The sequence below is a fragment of the Telmatherina bonti genome (assembly GCF_933228915.1).
Source record: "Telmatherina bonti genome assembly, chromosome: 22".
In the NCBI taxonomy this organism is placed as follows: Eukaryota; Metazoa; Chordata; class Actinopteri; order Atheriniformes; family Telmatherinidae; genus Telmatherina; species Telmatherina bonti.
The window spans coordinates 25,562,160-25,582,442 of record NC_136631.1 but is presented as its reverse complement, the minus strand read 5'-3'; the positions used below and the strand labels follow the sequence as shown (position 1 = coordinate 25,582,442).

The 20,283-nt window shown below is 39.9% G+C and overlaps 2 protein-coding genes across 2 annotated transcripts; one reads left to right on the top strand and one right to left on the bottom strand.

The window, feature by feature from the left end:
- Window positions 1-985: 985 nt before the first annotated feature.
- LOC306772827 (lysophosphatidylserine lipase ABHD12-like) lies at window positions 986-8,230 on the top strand. Its single transcript, XM_079262458.1, has 12 exons — window positions 986-1,413; window positions 2,726-2,828; window positions 3,039-3,158; window positions 3,346-3,376; window positions 3,470-3,515; window positions 5,466-5,595; window positions 5,700-5,737; window positions 6,033-6,112; window positions 7,444-7,526; window positions 7,675-7,753; window positions 7,850-7,983; window positions 8,135-8,230. Exons 1-12 carry the CDS (start codon window positions 1,311-1,313, stop codon window positions 8,160-8,162), a joined length of 975 nt encoding a protein of 324 aa, XP_079118584.1. The 5' UTR covers window positions 986-1,310; the 3' UTR covers window positions 8,163-8,230.
- Window positions 8,231-8,684: 454 nt separating this feature from the next.
- On the bottom strand, window positions 8,685-19,873 carry pygl (phosphorylase, glycogen, liver; the record flags this gene model as incomplete). Its single annotated transcript, XM_079262746.1, has 20 exons — window positions 8,685-8,873; window positions 8,981-9,047; window positions 9,128-9,262; window positions 9,336-9,543; window positions 10,209-10,350; window positions 10,451-10,509; window positions 10,891-11,038; window positions 13,305-13,406; window positions 13,608-13,722; window positions 14,320-14,483; window positions 14,600-14,746; window positions 15,024-15,116; window positions 16,194-16,331; window positions 16,407-16,489; window positions 16,671-16,782; window positions 16,931-17,062; window positions 18,427-18,530; window positions 18,981-19,059; window positions 19,151-19,252; window positions 19,631-19,873. 20 exons carry the CDS (start codon window positions 19,871-19,873, stop codon window positions 8,685-8,687), a joined length of 2,562 nt encoding a protein of 853 aa, XP_079118872.1.
- Window positions 19,874-20,283: the final 410 nt, after the last annotated feature.

Genomic DNA, 20,283 nt, shown 5'->3' with positions numbered 1-20,283 from the left:
AAAATGTCAACTAAGATTGTGTAATGCCCCCAAACACAAGGCAGAAGAAGATTCTCCACCCAAAACTGAGCTGAGAAATCATTGTGTCGTGGTAAAGATATTTATATTTTTCAACCATTTCGGGAACATAAACTAAATAGAAATAACTGTTAGAAAAGGTTTTTTAAACATGTTTTTTTATTTAATTAAAATCACTTCATAAAAGGATTATAATATTTAGTTGTTTTTAGGATAAAAAAAAAACTTCTTTTTTAAAAAAAAACAAACAAAAAAAAAAAAAAAAACTACATTAAGTTAAATTTGTAAATGAACACAGCCAGTAAATTTTTTAATCAACTATTATTTACCCAGGGTTATTATGTGTTGTATGGTCACTGTTGCATAAATTCACATTCAACAACAATAAATTATTTCTTTGAGTCTAATCATAAGTTTTACCAGTGGAAAAAATGCAAATAACCAATAGGTTTTTTTTTTTTTTTTTTGGTTTTTTTTTTTTTTAAAGGAGTCACATAAAGACATTCTAAATAAATCAAATCAAATGCTGAATTTGACCTTAAATAAGCAAACGTTAAAAGAAACAACCAATAGTGGGCCACGAAAATGACTACACAGTGACGTGAAATGATGAATAACATTTGCAAAAATCATAGATAGCATTACAAAACAACTACAAAAGTTATCCACGTGTTTACTTCCTGTATTATCTTTCTTTAATTATGGGTCTATTTCTTCTCTGTGGAAGTGTTTGGGTCTGCCTGAGGTTTGTTGCATGTAGGCTATGTTATGGTCATTGTTACAATTTGGATAAAAACAAAAACAAACAAACAAACAACAACAAGCTTTTGTTGTTTTAAAACAGGCCAAAATGCTCAACGTTACATAAAAAAGCATTGTTCTTAAAGAACTCCACTACCCAGAATACTTTGCAGCGTAACGTCAGTAGGGGTTCCGTTTGGGCGGCTAATGTGGCGGTGAGGGCGTTTGTGTCACGCACTGCCTGTTAATGTAAACATGGTTGTGGCTCCACATGATACCGTTTTTTCTCCGTTATCTCCGCTGTCCTTGGACTTTTCATTTACAAAATTTACATTTGTTTCTCCTTGAACGTCTCCCTCACTGTGTCAAGTGTGAACAAGCAGCAGCTGAGGGTTGGTCTCAGTTGAACATTGACCTAATTTAACTGCATTTCACAATGCTCATGTTGTCAGAGCAAGTGGATTTTCCCTCAGTCTACACAGACTGAAACAAGAGGAAAGGAACACACAGATTTGGATGAGCGGATAGAAACATCTTCACCTGTAGCAGACATGTGGAGACCCCTGTTGCACCTGTTAACTCTCTATGTGTCAGTACCTGTCATCCTCTACCTGTTCCCTTGGATACTGAGCTATGCTGTGTTTGCTCACTTGTGTAAGTAATATGCTTCCCGTCCTGAGTGTCTAATCAAACAGTCAGAGCATGTTAAGATTGTTTAAATATTTAAATATGAGTTAGAACAGGCCAGAGTTTAAACACTGCAATGATCTCAATATCTAAATTCTGTTTATATACCATATCGAGCAAAAATCTGAAAATATCCCTTCTTTCTTTAAGGATTGTTAGAAAATATAAAGTAATTTATTCAAATGCATGTAATAGAAATACAGTTTTTAGGCATAATGAGGTTTGTAAAAGTCTTATCATGCTTTATTGTCAAAATTTGGTGTAAGCGTCATATTCTTAAGCAAAGCCTGACCTTTAGGAGTCTTAAATTTTCTTATAATTTTAAGACTTGTTTTTTTTTTTAAAAAGACTTTGTTTTCCAGGCTTTTTGAAGGACCGTCCAAACTTCTTTGAGATGTTGGCTGCCTTTTGTTGTGTAGTTGTGTGAGGACCTCCAGAAAGGATTAATCCCTCCATACTGATTTTCAGTCCAGTTTTGTGTCATTTGGCCCACGGCAACCTTATATCAATGTTTTCCTTTCTTAAGACTGTCTAATATACTAACAAACTAGCCAAAGATACTGTTTAACCTTGGTTTGCTGGATATCTCAACTAGTTGAGCAGGCACCTTGTCTGTAGAATCAGAAGCTCATTGATGCAGCTTGATTCTGTTCGAGCCTTGGCCTTTCGCTTTACATCTACCCTCACTTCAATATAAAAGCCACTAGCACAGAAAAACCCTTATAAGTATTCTTTTCTATGTTGTGATATGAAGACACAACCCTGGTTCAAGTCTTTAGTTCGGTGTCTGATGAACCTTCTCCTAAAGACCTCTTTATTCGGTTACAAGAAAGTTTTCCTGCTTGGGAGAAGCGTGTGAAGACATTTGGTTCTCTGCACATACTTGCACATTTAGGACACAAGGTGCCTGAATGAATGAAGACATTTTCCCATATTTGATCTTTTCATTAATTTCCTGCATATTTGCACTGACCGATTGATTAACACCGACTGATTAACACTTTGCATGGGGTCATGATACAATATAGCACAACATCAATGTGTATTTGTATAAAAAACATAGAACAGAACCATATAAGCTGATACACCACTGGATGTATCTACTCAAAACATCATAATACTATGAAATACAATATTTCTATCAAGTATAATATAATATCCCCTAAATAGTCCAACGCATTTCCACATGCTAGATGCAATAAGAAGCACTACACTGTAATAAAATATCGTATGACAAAAACAACCCCATACTGACCTTGTGTGCTCTTATCTGCCACAGTGAGGTTTCCATACTTTGTGGATCTTGGCAGTCCTCAGGACGTACTGAACCACACCTGCAACTTCTACCTCAACATAGAGGAAGGCGTCTCAGTTGGAGTCTGGTAGGCCATTTGCAGCCATTTAAATGAATCAGCACTTGAACATACACCATGCTTAGCTAGCACAGGTGGCTCCTGAGTGAATGGAGCCACGCTTATTCAGCTGCACAAAAACCCACTCAAAAAACCTGCCCTATACCCTAAAACACAAACACATTTGTTTGTGCTCTTCACTCTTTCTTTTCTCTCCCTCTCTATCTGTGTGTCTCATAGGCATACACTCCCTGCCAGCCAATGGGAGGCGTCCGCTGGGAGAAAGCCTGACTGGTACCAGGAGACACTGGGAGATGGCAATCCTGTTATTATCTATCTCCATGGCAATGTAGGGACCAGGTGGGATAAGAGTAGCAGGGTAGAGGTCTTTAAATTGATCCTAATAGGGTCTAGTGGGTATTGCATAAGTACTCAGGCCCTTGGTTTTGTCCTCTGGAACAATGCACACAAGGCTTTTTTGGTTGGAGTAAATGTGTCTAAAAGCCACATGTTTGTTTATTAATGACTCTCATTTGTTTTTCTGCAGGGCAATAAATCACAGAGTAAAACTGGTGAAGGTGCGGATTCTGTACTTAAACACAACCAGCATATTTCTGATGGATGTTTTTGTCTTTAAGCTTTGATATTAAATACTAATTCTTTTTGTGTAGATCTTAAGTGCTGCAGGGTACCATGTCTTATCTTTAGACTACAGAGGTAAGATAGTTATTGTTACTCTCAAATCTTTTCTGCTCAATTCAAAATTACATCAATGGTTGGAAATATGCAGAAAAAAATGTAAATGGCTCACTGCACAAATGAATGAAAATGAAAGAATAAAAAAAATCCTACTGGAGTAATGCAGATGTAGATCTAAAGCTTTATCACAGTGGGGTGCAACTGGTGGCCCGTTGACAATAATATCTGGGCTACCAGATTCTATTGAAAAAAGCTTATTGCATCATTTATTTGTCAATGCACAGACATGGTTCTGTTTACAGCACTGTGTTAAAAGAATGGCATAGCCCCTGTAAGAATGGTTGGGCTAGAGAGAGGAGAGAGAAATGCACAACATAGCACCTGTATTGCCAGAGCAGAGGAAGTTAGCTGCGAAAGCTTCCTGTTCTTTCTAGTTCCAGCACAGTCTTGTGTCTGCTTCACTGCTGCTGGGTAAAGGGAAGCTAGTTTACCCCAAAGCTAGCTTCAGTTTCTCCTCCACTCAGCCTTCCAAGCTCGGTTTGGAAGCGTAAAGTTTACCAGCTGTTTTATCTGAGTTTTCTGATAGAAGAGGCAACAGGCCAGAGTAGCAGGGTTACTAAACCGTCAAAGAAATGTTGCATATCAGGACCAAAATAAACCCAGACAAAAAGATAAGTAAAAGAACTGGTTTTGTTGGGGCTGAATGCTCATGTAGGTGTTTAGTTCACCTGGTAACACAGCTGCTTCTTACACGCAACCAGGTGTAAGGTTCAATTCCTACATTTCCATGACCCACTTTCTCACCTATTGCTGAACAATAAAGGACACTACAGCCCACACAATGTCAGAAATATAACAACACACAGGGTATGCAATTAACTTGTTTTATAGTTTCCAATTGAATATAATGATAAAATATAAATGAATTTGTAAATACTGTGAAAGTGTCATTTTGCCCCACAATTCAGTTGGTCAGAAAACGTTTGGACCCAGGCCAAGTCTAGTTGCTGACTCCTGTTCTTATCAGATCATAGTACAGTATGTGAACATTACCTGTGCAAAGACCAACTCTGAAACAGAAAAAGAGAAGAGAAGCCTTAGTACAGACAGTACAGGTTCAGAATGGCCTTAATTTTTTCCATATTTTTTTTATAGTACCCCAAATGGGGCAACCTCAGATTTTATAAGGTTGATAAAGAATAGTATTTACTTGAGTTTCCAATTTTGCATCTGGAAAAAGTCACCAAACATCTGGAACAATGTCCTTTCAATAGACAAGACCAAAGTAGAGGTGTTTGGTTTAAGCAGATCAGCACAAAGACCTCATACCAACAATAAAGAACGGTGGCGGAGGAGTGATTATTTGGGCTTTCAGGGAAACACAAACACAGCAGCAAAATAACAGCTGATCAGCTGAAAAAAGATGTTGAACTGACCCAAAGTCCAGACCTCAGTCTAACGAAAAGGTGGGATGTTCAGAAAGCTGTAGATAAATAAATAGATGAATAAAATAAAACCTGTGCAAACCACAATGAAATGAAGCAATAATGTTAAGCCAAGTGGCCCAGAATTGGAAAGTGGATACTTACTATTATTGCTGTTAAAGTTGGATCTTAAAACCATTAATTTGGGTGTGTATTTAGTGACTCACAAACTGCTTAGTTTTGCTGGATAAATATAAACAAGGTGTAATATTTTAAGTTTTTTTTGTGCCTTTTATGTTATCGGTATGTTAAGACCTAGCCAACCTAAAATATCTTTTCAAATGAGTATGTTTTGAGTGATAACAGTTCTTTCTTGTCATAGTAGTTGGTGATCTCTTTGTATTCAAATGAGAAAAAAAGAGACTGAGCAGTTTTGTTCTTTTAAAAAATGCAGGTCCAAGAAAGATGATGGTGTTCATTTACAGTGCAGTGTTGTCTCATTGATATAATTTCTATTAAATTCTGTGACTTGTCTTGTTATGAGGTTTTGGAGATTCCACTGGGGAGCCCAGTGAGTCTGGATTGACCAGTGATGCCCTCTACCTGTACCAGTGGGTAAAGAAACAAAGCGGAAGTAGCGTTGTCTGTCTGTGGGGACACTCTCTGGGCTCTGGGTCAGTTTCCCTTTTATGATGTTTCAAACAGTTTTGGCCACTATTCTTCATGTCCAAAACAAAAATTTAAACAGACTTTTGAAAAATTCATTTTGTTTTTGTAGGGTGGCAACCAACGCTGCACGGAAACTACAAGAGCAAGGTGGGTTTGAATACAAATTCAGTCTTGACTTCTTTTAAGCTGATTTGCTGTCATTATTTGCAGAGATGGTTTTTTAAAAAAAATTTTCTTCACCTAAATAAAAAAAAAAAACCCCCAAACAATTCCAGTCAGTCAAAAATCTACTGTAATGAGAAAAAATTAAACAATTTAAACCACAGTAAAGCCTGTATTTTTTCCAGTTTGCCCATAAAAACCTTTAAATTAAATTCTGGCATGTATTTAAGTGTATTCATTATGTTTTTATAAGTTTGTAATTAAGTGTCTTTAACATCAGGGTCTCCTGTTGAAGCTTTAATCCTTGAAGCTCCATACACAAGAATTGGAAATGTGGCGGCCATCCATCCACTAGCTAAGGTGGGATGACTGCACTATTTTACATCTGCAGGCTCTTTGGCTGGTTGTTGCTTCGGAAAAAAACAGATTTTTGATTTCGTCTTATTTCAAAACCATGATTTGACTATGTAATGGGTCACAAGCCACAATATACAATATATAATACTTTTTCAGTCAGTCTTTGATAGACTGGCAGTCCAGGTTGTACCTTGCTTCTCGCTCAGTGATGCTTGGAGAGAATAATTTTTGTGCAGCAACACGCATATCAAAATTGGAAGAGAAAAAAGGGAAGGAAAACAGAAACGATTCTCCAACTATAAAATCAGCAGATGAGAGGTAAGGGTGTCAGGATTGGATATAAAAAGGGAATCCCCCAAAGTCCCAGGTAGGCTAAAGGCATGAGGCTGAAACCACTGTGACAATCCTTTAGTACTGCATAAAAAACATGTTCTACAAGAATGTGTTACCACAGGAGTACCTTGGAAAACCATTCAGACAAGGAAGAATTGCACAGATAAAATGCAGAGCATCAGGTCATGAGCTCATTCCACGTGAAAAAAAATGTGGGGATGTGTTATGTAGTCAGATGAGTCCATATTACAGCTGCTTCTGGAAAAAACAAAGTCTTCTGGCTCCATGTGCCAAAAATTAAGTCAGAAGAAAAAAATGCACAATTTGTGATGGGAAAGGACACATTATTAGTGTCTGTGACATGGAGGACTTGAATCTATGAAGGCACCACAAAGGCAGTGGTGTATATATCAGAATAAATAGAGATTAAATGCAATCATTAAGGTGAAATAATTCCACTGGAGGCTCTGTGTTTGTCTTAAAAGTAAAAACACCCACACAACCGCCTCCCCCGGCACCAATTAGTATATTTTGTAGCCAAAATACTTAAATGCATAAATAAATTTAATGATGTAAATATGGCAATTTCTTCTAAAGTGTTGCTGACATCAGATTTATTTCTATTTTGTAGACGTCCGAAGACACTATGACGGTTTTCAGTCAGAGGAATAACAATGAGGAATCCATTATTTTCCTTTTACTCTGTTTAACCAGAGAAAATAGCATAAAACAAGTTTCTGAAATCAATTTAACACCATCTACAACTGCAGTCCACTATATTTTCTCTTGCCATACTTCTTACCCTAATTTAATATAATTTCTTCTTGCTATTGAAGTGATCACATCCTAATTTTAACCCCTGCCGTTATGTAAGGACGGATTTATCATACTTAACTTTTTGTGGTATGTAAGCTGGTGTTTTAAATGGAGCCACATCTGTTATGCAAGTTTTTATGGTATTAAGGTGCACAGGATATTGCTGCATATTTCCCTTTTTCCAGATGTACATGTTCCTCCCAGGATTTGAGAGCTTGCTTTTGAACCTACTGGAGAGGATCAACATAGTATTTGCTAATGATAAAAAGTAAGTGAGGTCAAAAGCAGATATTCAGTCTCATCTTTTAATAATTACTAAGTGAAGAGCATACCAGAAAGTATAATCTTTACTGATTCAACATTCCTTTTTCCATGAAATTTTTCTCTGATCGTTTGAAACTTTAATAAATCTGCAGCTTGAGGACGCTGACGACTCCACTCCTCATTCTGCATGCAGAGGATGACAATATTGTTCCTTATCACATGGGTCAGAAGGTACAGTGGCTGCTACTCTTCCTCACCACTGCAACCATTTCCTGCAGTAAATGTTGCTGCATCTTTGCTGAAGTACTTTTTATTTATTGTATACAGCTGTACCAGATATCACTGCAGGCTCACAGGGAATTCAACACAGGCAAGCGGGTTGAAATGGTCTCCTACAACGCCAATCTCGGATTTTCCCACAGCAGTATCTACTTGGACCCCAACTTGTCAGACGTGGTTAGGTAAAGTAGGACTTGATGTATTGGAAAGTTTTAGAATTTCTGCTGGAAAAATTGACAATATTTTGTCTTTCAGTACTTTCGTGTGTGTGTGTGTGTGTGTGTGTTTTTTTTTTTTTTAAATACCATCTCAATAGTTTTTTTTGGGTTGCAGGAAATTTCTACAAAACCTGAGCCAGTAGAGCGTGTTTTCCTTCTCTGGATGACAGATTTTTTTAACCACAGTTTTCTGGAAAAATAAAAATAAAACCCTTTAAAACCAATTTACACAGTTTTGTTTTTTGTTTTTTATTTGAAATGTAAGCACAAATTGTGTCCATTTGTCCAAAGAAATTCTACAACTCGAAGTACAGACAAGTTTATCTCTTCGAACGTCCCCCATACAGTCACAAATGTAGTAATAAACATTTATTCATCAGCTGCTGTGAAACTCGGCTCTAAACTCCTGAAACCTCTGCTCATCCTGAACCTAACATGTTAGAAATGAATAAATCCCTTGAGCTTGCTCTTCCCCAGTGAGTCACGAATGTGGTGGAACCCAACAAGTAGAGCTTTGACTCGGATGCTAACAGGAAGTAAAGGCACGTGTGTTTCTAAAAGCACCTCAGGGCCTCAGAAGTTTAATTCCATGCAGGTTACAAGCAGTAAATGGAGGCAGTTGAATGCGTTGTAAACAAAGGCAGCCTTTCAGTTTCGGAACAGCTTCACATTTTCTTCAGAGCTCTGGCCGTTTCTTCGATGGCCTCTCTGGGCTCGCTCGGGGGTGGGATCTTCAAGTCGGTGGGCTTCACGCCCCACACCTCGGTGGCGTATTCTGCGATGGTCCTGTCGCTGGAGAACTTTCCAGTGGCGGCGATGTTTTTGATCACCATCCTCGTCCACTCCACTGGATCCTGTCACATAAAACAAAGACACTTTTGTGATTATAATCCAGCCATGATTGCAGAATTATTTCACTTTCTTTGCAGGGAATTAATGGGAGACAAAGATCAGCTGTTACCTTATAGAGCTTGCTGACTTTTTCTTGACATTTCACGTAGTCCTCAAAATCTGCAAACACTTTAAACCTTAAAAATTTAAAGAGAAAGGTCAGTTAATTCTGTGAAACCATTGAGCCCGACAAAGTTAAAAAAGAAATTATCTTCACCGGTCGTGCTTGAACAACATGTCAGTGAGGTCCTTGAAAAGTTTGGGATTTTTCGGGCTGAAATATCCAGACGAGATCTGATCCATTACTTGTTTCAGCTCAGGAATTTTCTGGTAGTACTCCATGGCATCATATCTAACAAAAGGAACAACATTTAGCAACATTTAACCTGCATCTTGTGTGAAACCTACAGATGAGACTCTTTTACCCCTTTCTGTCCATTTCTGCTACATCCTCCACTCTCATGCCAAAGATGAAGAGGTTCTCCTCCCCTGCTTCTTCGGCCATCTCCACGTTGGCTCCGTCCATGGTGCCGATGGTCAGAGCTCCGTTTAGCATGAACTTCATGTTGCCTGTTCCTGAAGCCTCGGTGCCAGCAGTGGAGATCTGCTCCGACAGATCTGTGGCAGGTATTACTGAGGAGGAGCACATTAAATAAACCAGTTAATGCAAAGTATGTTTCCCTGCATACTCAATCAGTCCAGTTCTGATGTCTTTACACTGGCTGCCTGCCAATCAGAGGATAGACTTTAAAGTTCTGTTGCAGGTCTACAAGAACCTGAAAGGTTTCGGACCAAAGTACATCAGGGACCTCCTGTCCCATTATGAACCTAACAGACTGGTTTTGGTCATCTGAATCCGGTCTTTTATCAGTTCCTTGAGTCAGAACGAGACACGGAGAAGCTGCATTCAGCTTCTATGCTCAACATATCTGGAACAAACTCCCAGAAAACCTCAGATCAGCTGAAACACTCAGTTTATTTAAATCCAGGTTAAAGACCCCCCCCCCCCGTCTTCAGCTGCACTTCAGTAGTTTTTATTCAAAACCTATTTTAAATCTATTTTAAGTCCAAATCTGCACGTTTCTTTAAAGTAGGAATTGATCATGACTTTAATAGTTCTTATTTGATTTCATTTCCTTTTCCTTGCTTTGTTGTTTTAATGTTAAATTACGCTTCTTATTTTCTAATGTTTTATTTTCTCTGTAAAGCACTTTGAATCACCCTGTTGTTGAATCGTGCTTAATGAATAAACATGCCTTGCCATAAAATAAAAAACACAAGTTTGGAATAAACGGTACCTTTCTCTGCAAGGGAGACTCTATAGTTCTCCAGATAGATGACTTTCAGTTTATTTCCCACCACAGGATCATTATTCACCACATCAGCCACTGAGGTGATGAGTTTGATGATCATTTTTGCCATGTGATATCCCGGTGCAGCCTGCAGAGGGTGACAACGCAATACTCATCACTTCACCAAACCTAAGCCCGGCTGGTTTACTGCACATCACTGTTCAGGTTCGGCTGGGCTGAAACTGCACCTTTCCACCGATGATCACAGTCCGTGGTACAAAAGGTGCCGTGGGGTTCTTTCTGATGTCTGGGGAGCAAAAATACAGAAGCAATTTCAACAAATAAATGTAAACATTCAAACACACACTCATGAAGCTGACTTTGTGGATCATAAAGGACAATTTTAGAACAGTCCTAACAATAAAAAAGGATAAAAGGTTTGACATGCAGGAAAGGGAAAAAAAAAAAAAAAAAAGAATGTTGTACTGGTGAAACTGCTGCTACTGGTTACTTCAACCTTTAGACCGCATGGAAAATTCCCACAGCTGATTCAGGAGACGACATTCCTCATGTCTGTTTTAACATGACACACGGCTGGGTGTGGAATCTTCCGCACCAAGACATGTCAGATTGTGTCACGTCACTTCTGGCTCAGGTGAGCCAAAGCATTACAGTGAGCTGCACCTACGGTTGTACATGACGATGATGTGCAGGCAGTTGAGCAGCTGCCGCTTGTACTCATGGATTCTCTTGACGTGGACGTCGAACATGGAGGACGGGTTAATTTTCACCCTGTACTCCTTCTCCAGGAACTGGGCAAACTTCAGCTTGTTGTCCTGTGGGAGAGACAAACAATGAAACATGTGACTTGGCAACTAAGGAGCCACTGAGGTGAAATTGTGCTGAATCAGAGGAGAGTCCTGTCTGGACCTGTGCAGAATGGGATGTTGTAATGCAGAAATTTAATTAAACAACAACGATTCTTCCTGCTGTGATTTGTGGAAATGATGCAAAAATAGAGATGGGGATTTCATAAAGGGTGAAATTCCTGGATTCAAGGTGCAACCATGTGACCACCGTTATGCCACCATTAACACAGATCTGTCAGAAGCAGTTTTTCTGCAAAAGGCTGGATGTGCTGAAATGTTCATCTGCAGAAAAACTATCAGAGCTGGTGGAACACCACCAACTCATCTCCACACATTTGTCTTTCTCATGTGTTATCAGAAAAAATGTGAACCAATAACTAAAGTTGCTGGCTCAGTGAGTTGCTGCTCAATATAAAAGATATTTTTTTAATGTTGCAAAGTGTTACTAGAAGTTTCTGAATTAAAAGTAGCACCTCATGTAGGAAACAAACAAAAAACAAACAATTATACCGGAATAAAATGTAAATATATACAGAGTGCAACAATATTCTAATTATTTAAAGCCCATAATTAAGTTAAATTAGTGCAAAACAACATCAGATGTTAAAATATGTTTGGATTTTTTTATGTTTGTTCATTCGAAATATGATGATGGCAACAATAGATTTCATAAAGAATGCAATAAAGTCAACAAAAGACTGGAAATATCTGAATGTGTACGTTTAAATGACTGATATTTCAAGATGCAAAACTGCAAAGACTTGAGAGTTAACACATAATACTAATAAATAAATGTTTAAAGAGAAAGATTAAAGCTGAAATTCTGTGATGAGCAAGATCTGAAAGCGAAATGCTTCCAACACAACAGTAGTTTGTCTGCAGAGTGTTGAGAAACAAAGACATGATGCAACAAAGCTGTGAACACAATCCTGTCCGTACTAGTTCAAACACACAGCTGGTGTCAAATTTAAAAGATGGTACAAAAAAAAATAAAAAAATAAAAGTCCAAGTTGCACCCCATGTTGTTTTAGCAAAACTCCCAGTAAAATGGTGGGAACTACAATCGAAGAGAAGTTTGATCATTATTATTAGGGAAAAAAATATATATGTATATATAAAAATATAAATGTCACAGATATGACAGAAAACATTAGTAAAATTAAAATATATATTTTTTACATTGTTTCAAAATTAAATAATCAAACATTTAATCATGACTCAAATTTATGAACCAGAAGCGCCGAGTGCAGACCGTCGCCAAGCTATTGTCTTTTTTTCCCCCCAAATTTCTGTTTAAAAGGTTTAATGGCAAAATTATTCCTCTCCATTGTCAAGAACTATGAAAAATCCAGATCAGACACAAAATTTAATCCCTTGCTCCCTTATTTCATTTGAGATTTCCTGAAAATTTAATCAAACCATGACTTGAGTTTATGCTGCAGACAGACAGAGACCTCTGCTTGCCGCTCTGGTTTTTACACCATCCTCTGCATGTGATGAGACACACTGACTAGATGTTCTGCAATCAGGTCCCAACCTTCTCATGTAGTAGTTGACACATCAACTTCACAGGATTTCAGCTTTACTATCGACTTTTTTTTTTTAAACTTTTCCTCCATTTCCATCACAAAGTTTCAATCAGATTAAGATCCAGACGTTTCCTGGTGGGTTGGTAGGTTTCAACGCACCTTTGTTTGTTCATTAACAAAATGAAGCATCCTGAGAAGTGATCTTAGCGCCACCAAAGCTCCTTCCAGCTGATAAAATTAGGAAAGTGTCTGCGTTTTCACTGCAGATGTGCATATTTACTGTAGAGGTAATGGCCATCACCTCCGCTGGTCTTTACCTGACGTCAACCCAGATCATCACAGACTAAGATTTGGGAAATCTAGAAGCTAAATACAGATTTCTATTTAATTTCTTAGTCTATGACTGCTTGCAACCCGAGTTGTTTCCTTATGTTTAGGAGTTAATGATGGCTCCGGTTTGGCTTTTCTGGATCTATGTTTTTAATTCTTTCGGAAATGAATTTTCTATTTTAAGTCGTATTGTTTCCTACCCTGCTTTTGCCACCTACCATGGTCTACCTGCATGTCTCCCCTTACATAACCCTTCCCTTTTTGTTTGTACTTGCTCCATATACCAGACACAGTGAAGTGGACACCAACTCTTTTTACAGCCAAGTTTCTTGCCAAGTGTTGAATTGTATAAAAGTCTGGATGCGTTTCTTTACCTGTTTTACTTTTGAGACGTCACGTACGAAGGCGTCATCTTCAACAAGGCCATTCAGCTTCTGCAGCTGACTGAGGTCCTTCACATAATCCTCCCCAATGACCTAAAAAAATACCATGTCAAAGGTTACAACACCGTCTAAATAACAAGCAGACAGCGGGGCAAAAACATTTACACGGAGCCGACAGAGCTGCAGAGTTCTGCCGAGGTTTGATCGCACTGCAGATGGAGAAGATTTCTCCAAAGATTTAGCGGTGTTCAGACACTGCAGTGTCTCCTGGCATTGACTCAGCAGCAAACAGACCTCGGCTATGAGCTCAGCCAGTCCGGGGTTGCAGAGGAGCAGCCAGCGTCTGGGAGTGATGCCGTTGGTTTTGTTCTGGAACTTTTCTGGCTCCAGCTCACTGAAATCACGAAATCTGCAGAAAAGAAAAGAGGAACATTCAGGTTGATATTAACAAAAAAAAAAAGCAGACCAATATATATAGTCTCTACCTAATTGGCATCATTTTTAAGATCTTAGTGTTTTGACTGGTTTGTTCTACAAGGGACTGAATGAACTGACGTATGCCTCATGATTAAATTTTAGTTTTGTTTTACCAGTTTTACACTTCTGCAGCACATTTATGTGGTTAAAGCATAAATGGCCTTGAAGAACCTGCACTAATTGTCTCATAATGGTGATGAAACACTGGTAAAACAAAACAGGAACTGGCTAGAAACAAAAGGGAACTGGAAAAGTAAGTTTGGCGTCTGCAAAATGATCATCGTTTGTTGTAAACACTAAAACACACAGTTCAGGTTTGTTAAGGCGAGTTGCAAACTTTCTGTGGTAATTTATGAGGCCACTGTAATTTAGCAAGTACTGCTCTGACATCTGTTTCCTAATTTTCTTCCTGAGAACGATGCAATCCTCATTTGTTGTGAGAATGTTTTAATATCTGGAATATCTTGAGTTTTCAACGATTGCACTTCATAACATTTTTATGCTTTCACCTTCATCAGTGAACGCTTACACTTCTGTCTTGATGATGTTGGAGTGTATCTCGGCAACTCCGTTGACGGCGTGGGACCCCACGATGCAGAGGTGTGCCATGTTCACCCTTTTACACCCGTCCTCCTCGATCAGAGACATCTTCCTCAGCTTGTCCATGTCTTTCGGGAAGAGAGCGGCAATATTCTGCATGGTTAAAAGAGACATAGAGGACTCGTTTTTAGGCTTGTGTAGCGTCACTTTTTTGAAAAAGAGAAACAGACAAGATGAGTCTGACAGCTGGATTATGTCCAGATTCTTACATCCAAGTGGGCCTGGTTGATCTGGTATATGATCTGCAGGTGTCGGGGCAGCAGGTTCTCCAGCAGCTCCACAGGCCAGCGCTCCAGAGCCTCAGGGAGGACTGTGTGGTTGGTGTAAGCAAACGTACGCTTAGTGAGGTCCCAAGCCTGCAGGAGGAGGAATGAGATTCTTATTGAGCATGTTTAAACAACACAACAATTTCAATACAATCCCTACTTCCCCTATCAAAATTAATTATTTGCCTCTTTGAAGCCTTATCACCTGCGACACAACTCTCACCATTGCACAAATACATTACGCAACATCTAAGTGTTGGTTTCATTGCTCTTGCTTCATGCTTTTAACTGCTTTTATGCTACTGCTCTTACAATTTCCTCATTATCTGCAAGCGGTTCTAAATGAGGGGAAATGTCTTAAGCCCACCGTGTCCCAGTCGAGTTTCTCAATGTCCACAAAGATTCTCATCAGCTCGGGGATGGCCATGGCGGGATGAGTGTCATTCAGCTGGATTGCGACCTGGAAAACATGACAACCGCATGAATCTCCCTCCTGCTAAAACTGAAACAATGTACATCAACAACCTGCAGCAAATGCCATATGACAAAGTGAATTTTCTGCCTGTTCCCACTGGTATTACTTAAGAAAATAGGCAAAGAGGTTTTTTTTTTGTTTTTTTTTTTTAAATGGCAAAGTAGCAGCCAGGTGCAGGAAGTTCAAGCACCTCTATAGAACATCAGCTGGGATTTTACAGAAGCAGCCATTACTGCCCATGAATCCAGGAAAAGCTGTGAAGCCATTTCAAAACTATTTATAGTGGACATCTTGGCAAATGAACCTCAAGGCCACACAGTGCAATGATCTGGCAACAGCTCAGTTTTGCAAAGCTGCATCTGAATCAACCAGACCTGCTTTTAGCAGACGAGGCAACAGTGGAGATGTTTCACCATAATGCATAGCAGCATGTTTGATGGGAACCAAACAACAGCCAGTCAGAACAAAGTGTCGGGCTGTTGTTTTGGGCTTCTTTAGCAGAAACTGGACCTGCTTTGCAGTCACCGAGTGAACCACGAACTCCTCTGTAAGAGTGGAAAGTGAGGCCATGTGTTTGAACAGCTAAATCGTGCAACAGGAAAAGGATCCCAAGCAGAAAAGCAAATCTTCAACATGATGACTGAAAAAGAAAAGAACCAAGCTGCTGCAGTGATCCAGTCAACGTTAAGACCATAACCGGATAGAAATGTGCATAAACAAAAACCTGCAAACCTCAATGTGCTAAAAAAAAAAATAATAATTTTTTTTTAAAATGTAAAAAGACCAGAATTTCTTCAGCAAGAAACCGATGACACCATGCAGGAAATTACTTCAGCTAAGAAAAAAAGTTTTTTTTTTTGTATTTTGGCTTTTTATTTTATAATAATGACACCTAATAATATAACATGTGTTCTCCACATCTGAGGTTGTAAGACCTGATAAAAGGACCAAATAATTATTTTAAAGTATATCATATTATGTAAAAACGAGAACTTCCTCTTACATAACTGCAGAACCAGTAAAACAGACGCCACCACTGCGCCTTTTTTTCAACCAGCTTACTTTGTCTGGGAAGCTCTCGAAGGAAACACGACCTAGGCTTCCCTTCTTAGTGGTTTTAAAGCGGCGGATGATGTCTTGGAGTGTAGCCGCCACTACGAAGTACTCCTGCTTCAGACGAAGTTCTTTTCCTTCGAAGAACTGCAACACAACAACACGTGTAGTCAGGCACAAGCGACATACTCAAAAACGTGACTGCTAGGAGTCCGAACTTACGTTGTCATTTGGGTAAAGAACACGCGAGATGTTTTCTGCCAGATTTCTGTCCAGAACAGCCTGTATGTAATCTCCAACGTTAACTGCACACAGATCACATCAACACAATAACAGCGGCTGAAACTTCAAACTGCAGATTCAATGCTGCGATTGCAACGACGGCTTTAAGTCCCACAACGATTTTCTGCTGAAAATTTGAAGGAAATACTGCGGCTGTGTTGCAAAAGTTGACTTTTGAATCAAAAGCTTTCCTTCGTCACTCACAGTCTCTCAAGTTGAAGTCGTTGGGTGCACGGGCCGACCACAACCTCATAGTGTTCACCGTGTTGTTCATGTAGCCAGGAATGGGCGTGTCGTAAGGCATCGCCAAGACAACCTGCGCGCAAAGGGAACACAAAACAACACTGATCTTGGAAAAATAATATGCTGGGGAAAAAAAAAAAGGAGGTTTTAAACAAAACATTTTAAGATAACCATGTTGATCTCGGTTGTGCTTGACGTGACCAATAGCTGAGTTCACATACCTGTGTGTTGATCCATTTGGGACCATCTTTAGTCTGCTCTACGTGGCCGTAGAAGTGAACTGGCAGCGTGTACTCGGGACGAGCTTTCTCCCAGGGGTTCCCATGCCTCAGCCAGTCATCTGCCTCCTCCACCTACAGCACACCAGGACAGGGAGATAAGTTGGGACTCCTGGACCAGAGGGTAAACCAACCTCTTTATGCTGCAGCTTTAGCTAGGAAAAGAGGAAATTCGCACATTTTGAGTGTTAGAAATATGGCAGCATGTTGTGGTAGTTCTAGTTCATGGGTGTCCAAAGTCAGTCCTGGAGGGCTGATGTCCCGCAGGTTTTCGATGCATCCCGCTTCCGACACTCCTGGGTCACAATAATCGGATTGAGTTTGGTGTGTTGGAACAGGGATACATGGAAAACCTACAGGCTTGCGGAGCTGGACACCCCTCTTCCATCTGTAATCCTTTCATTTCTGAAACATTGTCTTCGCTGATTCAGACACAAATCCACTCCAGATATTAATGCTAGTACTTCTGGCACTTCTCAATATCTGTTATGATGAGTAATCCTGCAAGGGGGAAAACTAGCAACGAGGAGAAACTGAGCTTTCCAAGCAAAGCACGAAATAAGACACATGTGTACAAGTCAAAGAGAAGTCAGATTTAAATGCAAGAAGGGGGAGGAAGTTAAAAAAAAAGTTTGTTTAATTGTCACTGGGGAAGTGGACAAACCTGGAGTACTGACGAGGAGCTGCAGGAACAGATTCCTGACAACATCTCTACCAGTTTTCAGACTGACTTTAATCCTGCACGTTACTGACAAGAAGCATCTCTGCACAGATATTTAATTGTGAGTCTGCAAAGCTCAGCTCAGTCTTTGCAAAGCTCCAAAACAAAAGAAAAAAAACAACAAAAAAAAAACAAAACCCTACAGCATTCACTCTTTGATATGTTTATATTTCCCTCTCAAATAAACAACACTGCAGCAACATGGCCTCTGTTTGGGAATGCATCAAATACTATTCAGTTTTATTCTATTCAAGCAAACAGCTTGGACTTGTAGCAGGGGTAAGATGTACAGGTTCATCCACCTGCCTGCAGAATCGCTGCGCGTGTGTGCAGTTCAGAGTTCAGAGGTACATGTTTACACTGCAAATAAACAGCAGAAGTCAAAAGAGCAAAAGCCTTCAGTTTTAGGAACCGTTATCACAAGACACACAACGTTGATGCTGTTTTGTCATCCTACTCCAGCTTCTGCAAGGAACTTGCACCACTTTGGTGGAGCTGAGCAAAGCAGGCCACAATCTAAGCTTCATTAATGATTAGCTCATGATGTTTTTCAACCTAATTTACTCCTACTTTGGCCTAAATCGACTTTGACATGGGAATCCTTTTATTTTTCTTCTTCTTTTTTTAAAATTTTTTTATAGAGAACGTTAAGCACTTTTATTGGAAACTGTGGTTGAGCCGTAGCTACATCTTTCCTAATAATCCTGGATTTTGTTACCTGCCAGCCATCTCTTATCTTCTGATTAAATATCCCATATTCATATCGGATGCCGTAACCGTAGGCTGCAAGACCCAGGGTGGCCATGGAATCCAAGAAGCAAGCTGTGAGGGTTAAAAGAAGAAGAAGAATTAGACATAAATGTAGAAAAACTAAACATGAAATGAGACCTAGAAGGAAGTTTGTGGTGCAGCTTTGGGGTTGTTGGGTTTTCATTTGCTGCGTCTGTTGCAACGTTTCCACGGCTGCTAGTTGCTTCACATGTTCAATGGGCTCACAAAGTTATTTGGTGGAGAACTGCCAATATAGCCAGGAGATAACAAAAGGACCAGTGTTGTAATGAAAATGAAGTGTTTACATGCAACACGAGTGGTCTCTCGTGGGTTTGGTTCAGGACAGTTTTCTTGTGTTTTAAATATACATTTTTAAAAACATGTAGATGTTTGTCTTTCTTACAAATCATCTCTTGTAACCTATGCAATAAAAATAATTCCTCTTTTGCTCTTTTTTTTTTTTTTTTTTTAAAGAATCCTTCACATTTTGCATAATTTTACCTGCCAGCCTCCCCAGACCTCCATTTCCCAGTCCTGCGTCCTCCTCCATCTCCTCCAGCTCCTCCATGTCCAGGCCGAGCTACAGCAGACCAAGTCAAAAAGAACACAGTCATTATGTCTGCAAAATGGTGCAACTGTGGTCAGAAGCCTCTGCAGAACCAGTGCCTGACCTGGTAAATGGCCTCATCGCAGGCGTTCTGCAGACCCAGGTTGATCATGGTGTTCTGGAGCGTCCTTCCCATGTAGAACTCCAGAGACAGATAATACACCCTCTGAAGTGGACAAAACAAAACGGATTCAGCGGACATTTGGCGTCTTTGCAGAAACTGCGTGCTTTTAAAAAACATTCATAAAGTTTAAGAGTGCAGAAAGCTGCACAGAGCTGAGCAGCCAATAAATGAAACTGGAGCAGGCAGCCTTTCCAAGCATAAAACAGCCAAACAAACAGGATGCAGTGACCTGAAAATACCAGGCTTTCTTGTCAGTTTTATGCAACACAAAAGTAGTTCATGTAAAAAGGGAGGACACATATGGCAATTACTCAGCTTTAAAATCAAGATTTAAATCTTGCCACAAACAGGAAACAACAGGACGATTTTTTTTTATGATGATGCATGAAAAGTCATGACTTTGCCATGTCTTAAACTTACTTTTGGGTCTGCTTCATAGTAAAACTGCTGAGTCCGGATCCATCTCCCCACCAGGTGGTCCCTCACGGTGTGGGCCAGGGCGAAGTAGTAGTCCCTGGGCGTCGCGATGTTCCTGTCTTTGACCAAGGTGAAGTGCAGGTGGCGATTGAAACCCTTCTTCAGCTCCGCTACGTTCTCCACCCCCACGATCCCCCTGATGCTGATCTCCTTCCGCTTCTCCTGGTCGGTGAGAGGAGTCGCCATTGCTGGGTGTGCAGGTAACCAGTCCGGTCCGGGGAAGCTCTGTCTGGTCTGACTGGGAGTGAAGTCGGGGAAGAAGTTGTAGGGTGGCAGATTTCATGCAGGAGTCTCCTCCTCAGGTTGTTTCTCATTGGTGAGAGCCGGGGGGAGGGTGTGCTTTTTCTGTCGGTAACGCGAGGAGAAGCTTCTTCTACAAGTTGTTTCTGATTTAATAAAAAGCACAATAAACGTCAAATCTCCTACTGAAGAGCTCGTGGGGAGAGAAAGTTATTTTTTCTTACAGGAAACTTTGGAAAAGAAAGAGATTTCATGGTTATTGCTAACAGTCAGGGCCGGATTAAAAATGTACAGGCCCCTGGGCCCAGTGTTCCAGGGACCCCCTTCCCCACCGCAACATTGTGAAAATTGTGAAC